The sequence below is a fragment of the Arvicola amphibius genome, chromosome 4 (genome assembly GCF_903992535.2).
Source record: "Arvicola amphibius chromosome 4, mArvAmp1.2, whole genome shotgun sequence".
Lineage (NCBI taxonomy): Eukaryota > Metazoa > Chordata > Mammalia > Rodentia > Cricetidae > Arvicola > Arvicola amphibius.
Window position 1 is genome coordinate 19,960,805 of NC_052050.1, and position 3,512 is coordinate 19,964,316.

Sequence of the window (3,512 nt, forward strand, 5' to 3'; positions counted from 1 at the left end):
ATCCATGGAACCCAAAGGAATAATTGGCCTGTTCTTGCAATCGTGAGCTCCTTTAGGGCAAGGGGCCTAATGCTAAACTGCCATATGTCTGTTGCCGAGATAAACCCAAAGTAACAAAAGTAAGAACCCACATATCCGAGATTTTAACTTGCAAATACTTGAGACCTTTCGGCACTGCTTTTCCAGTGTAGGGATGAAGATTAAAGGCTATAGGAAGAATATTTAAGCACTGTACTCAGGAAAAGCCCCATATCTTGTTAGTCTGTTTGAGAAGTAGTACATCCCTGCATCTTTAATTGGTTAAGCGCCCTCTAGTGGTGAACACTGATGGTGAAAGCAGTCAAGGAAACGGAAGAGAAAGCACACAGAGGGTGGGTAGCAGAGAAATCTCAGTCTTCCCATCTAGAAGGTCCTGCTCAAGACTACGACCCAAGGAGCATGTGGGATGAAGTAGATCCACCTCCGACTTCTCAGTCCCAGCTGGAGGACCTAATACATAATCTCTATGAATTTTACAGACAACTAAAACTACTGAATGCTCATCCCCATTAACCTTTTTTTTGACAATACAAATTTCTCATACTTTACACCTTACTGTAGGTTTCTTTGTTTCTTTGTTTGTTTTCCAGGAATGGGTTTCTCGGTGTAGCCCTGGATGTCCTAGAACTTCAGGCTGGCCTTGAACTCAGAGATCCACCTGTCTCTGCCTCCCAAGTGCTGAGATTAAAGGCCTGTACCACCACTGCCAAACTCTGTGGATTTCTTATACCACCAATTCTTTCTCATTTGTCTCTTTGGTTTTTATATTGCATTGTATATTCATAAAATTTTAAAAGTTTGAGGGGTCTGGAGAGATGGCTCAGAGGTTAAGAGCATTGCATGCTCTTCCAAAGGTCCTGAGTTCAATTCCCAGCAACCACATGGTGGCTCACAACCATTTGTAATGGGGTCTGGTGCCCTCTTCTGGCCTTCAGGCATACACACATACGAATATTGTATACATAATAAATAAATAATTTTTAAAAAAATTTAAAAGTTTGAGCAAATAAAGTCTGCACTATTAATTTTTTTGTTTTTATTGAGCTTTACATTTTTCCACTCCCCTCCCTTTCTCTCCTCTGCCCTTCTGCCCTTTCCTGTGACCCCCCCCCCATGCTGCTGATTTACTCAGGAGATCCATGTATGTCTCTCTTAGGGTTTTTGGTGGGTTTTTTTGTTTGTTTGTTTTGTTTGTTTTTTTTCCAATGCCTTTGTTTTTATTTGATGATGTACAGACAAGATTAACACACCTATCAACTCCAGGAACTTCTGCTCACACTACTGAGAAGCAAGACTCAGCCCTCTCTCTGGGGCCTCGCCTCAGCCACAGGACACCAACACCTGTGCAGCCGCCTGCCCCAGCTGAGATGGAAACTCTGTGTTGTCTCAGATGGAGACAGAACTCTAAAAACTCATCTCAGAAGATGCCACCATGCCTGGTTCTAGGCGAGTCCCTGTCAAACCATGTGCAGACAACAGCAGCCTTCACCCTCACATGGAGCAGAGGTCTTTACTTTTCAGAGTTGCAAATCTTAAATTAACACAAGGACTCCATCAGAACACCAAACACCCCCTAGATGGAGCCTAAATTTGAGCAAACATAAACCTAGCAACGATTATTAGAATCATAAGGATGGGCAGCAGGAGGTCACCCTACACCTCTATCCTAGCACAGCTCAGGACTCCCTGCGAGGGGGTAGGAAAGGAGGAGAAACAGCATGCTTTGTACAACTTGACAATACTGTGGGGGTCCCCAGGACCGCTGGCCTCCACGGCTCCTCTATTTCCCAGAGAGCTGCTCATACAGCTTGGGCACGTAGTCGTCCCACTCCGCCTGGTAACATGTGCCCGCCACCGGGGCTCCCAGGTGATACTTCTTGCGGAAGGCCCCCACCTTGAACTTGCCGCGATGATCTCCTGACCTGTTGCTGAAGATGGGTTCGTCACAGTTGAGTGGCTTGTCCTGTTCATACACCAGCCAGACATAGCGGTGGAGGCCTGTGCCACTGGGAGGCCCAGAGCCCACGTAATCCGAGAGGACCTTGCCGCTGCTGATGTCATTGCCCTTCATGTTGACCACCAGAAAATGGTGCCACTCCCTGAATTTGGGGTCCTTCCTGCTGGGAGCATCTGGGTCGGTGAGGACCAGGGTGTAGAGTTTCCCTGGGTCAAGGCCATCCCACGAAATGCTGCTGGGCCTATTCTGAACCTGGATGGGCGTCAGCACTTTGCCCAGCTCGTCTACCTCCACCCCGGCGTAGGCAACCCGCAGCGCGTGCTGGGGACGCTCGTCCACCTCCTGCAGGCTCAGCGGCCCGGACCACTGGCTGATGTCGGCAGGCATGGCGACAATGTGGACGAGGGCTCACGCGCTAAGTCCCGAGTGCTGTTTTTGTTTTTTTGAGACAGGGTTTCTCTGTGTATCTCTGGCTGTCCTCCTGTAGACCAGGCTGGCCTCGAACTCACAGAAATCTGCCTGACTCTGCTTTCCTGAGTGCTGGCATTAAAGGCGTGTTCCACCATTGCCTGGCTGCATTATTAACTTCTTAAAATTTATTTATTAATTTATTCATTTATTATGCATGCAGTATTCTGCCTGCACACCAAAAGAAGGCATCAGATCTTATTATAGTTGGTTGTGAGCCACCATGTGGTTTCTGAGAATTGAACTCAGGACCTCTGGAAGAGCAGGAAGTGCTCTTAACCTCTGAGCCATCTCTTCAGCTTGCATTATGAAATTTTTAAAAGATTTATTTGCTTTTATCTGGGCAGTGGTGACATATGCCTTTAATCCCAGCACTTGGGAGGTAGAGGCAGGTGGATCTCTGAGTTTGAGGGCAGCCTGGCTGGCGGAGTAAGAAGTCCTGTCTATATATATATATATATATATATGTGTGTGTGTGTGTGTATATATATATATATATATATATATATATATATATATATATATATATATAGTACATTGGTGTTTTGCCTGCATGGATGTCCGTGTGAGGGTGCCAGATCCCCTGGAAGTGGAGCTAAAGACAGTTGTGGGCTCCTCTGTGAGTGCTAGGAGTTGAAACTGGGTCCTCTGGAAGAGCAGCCAGTGTTTTTAACCTCTGAGCCGTCTCTCCAGCCTACACTGTTAATTTTTTTTTTTTTTTTTTTTTTTTTTTTTTTTTTTTTTTTTTTTTTTTTGGTTTTTCGAGACAGGGTTTCTCTGTAGCTTTGGAGCCTGTCCTGGAACTAGCTCTTGTAGACCAGGCTGGTCTCGAACTCACAGAGATCCACCTGCCTCTGCCTCCCGAGTGCTGGGATTAAAGGCGTGCGCCACCGCCGCCCGGCTCATTGTTAATTTTTTTTAAAATATTTATTTATTTATTTATTTTATTATGTATACAATATTCTGTCTGTGTATGTGCCTGCACGCCAGAAGAGGGCACCAGACCCCATTACAGATGGTTGTGAGCCACCATGTGGTTGCTGGGAAT

At 46.0% G+C, this 3,512-nt stretch overlaps 1 protein-coding gene across 1 annotated transcript; it reads right to left on the minus strand.

The window, feature by feature from the left end:
* Nucleotides 1-1,617: 1,617 nt before the first annotated feature.
* On the minus strand, nt 1,618-2,417 carry LOC119812826 (phosphatidylethanolamine-binding protein 1-like). Its single transcript, XM_038327782.1, has one exon. The coding sequence runs from the start codon at nt 2,381-2,383 to the stop codon at nt 1,820-1,822; it is 564 nt and encodes a 187-aa protein (XP_038183710.1). The 5' UTR covers nt 2,384-2,417; the 3' UTR covers nt 1,618-1,819.
* Nucleotides 2,418-3,512: the final 1,095 nt, after the last annotated feature.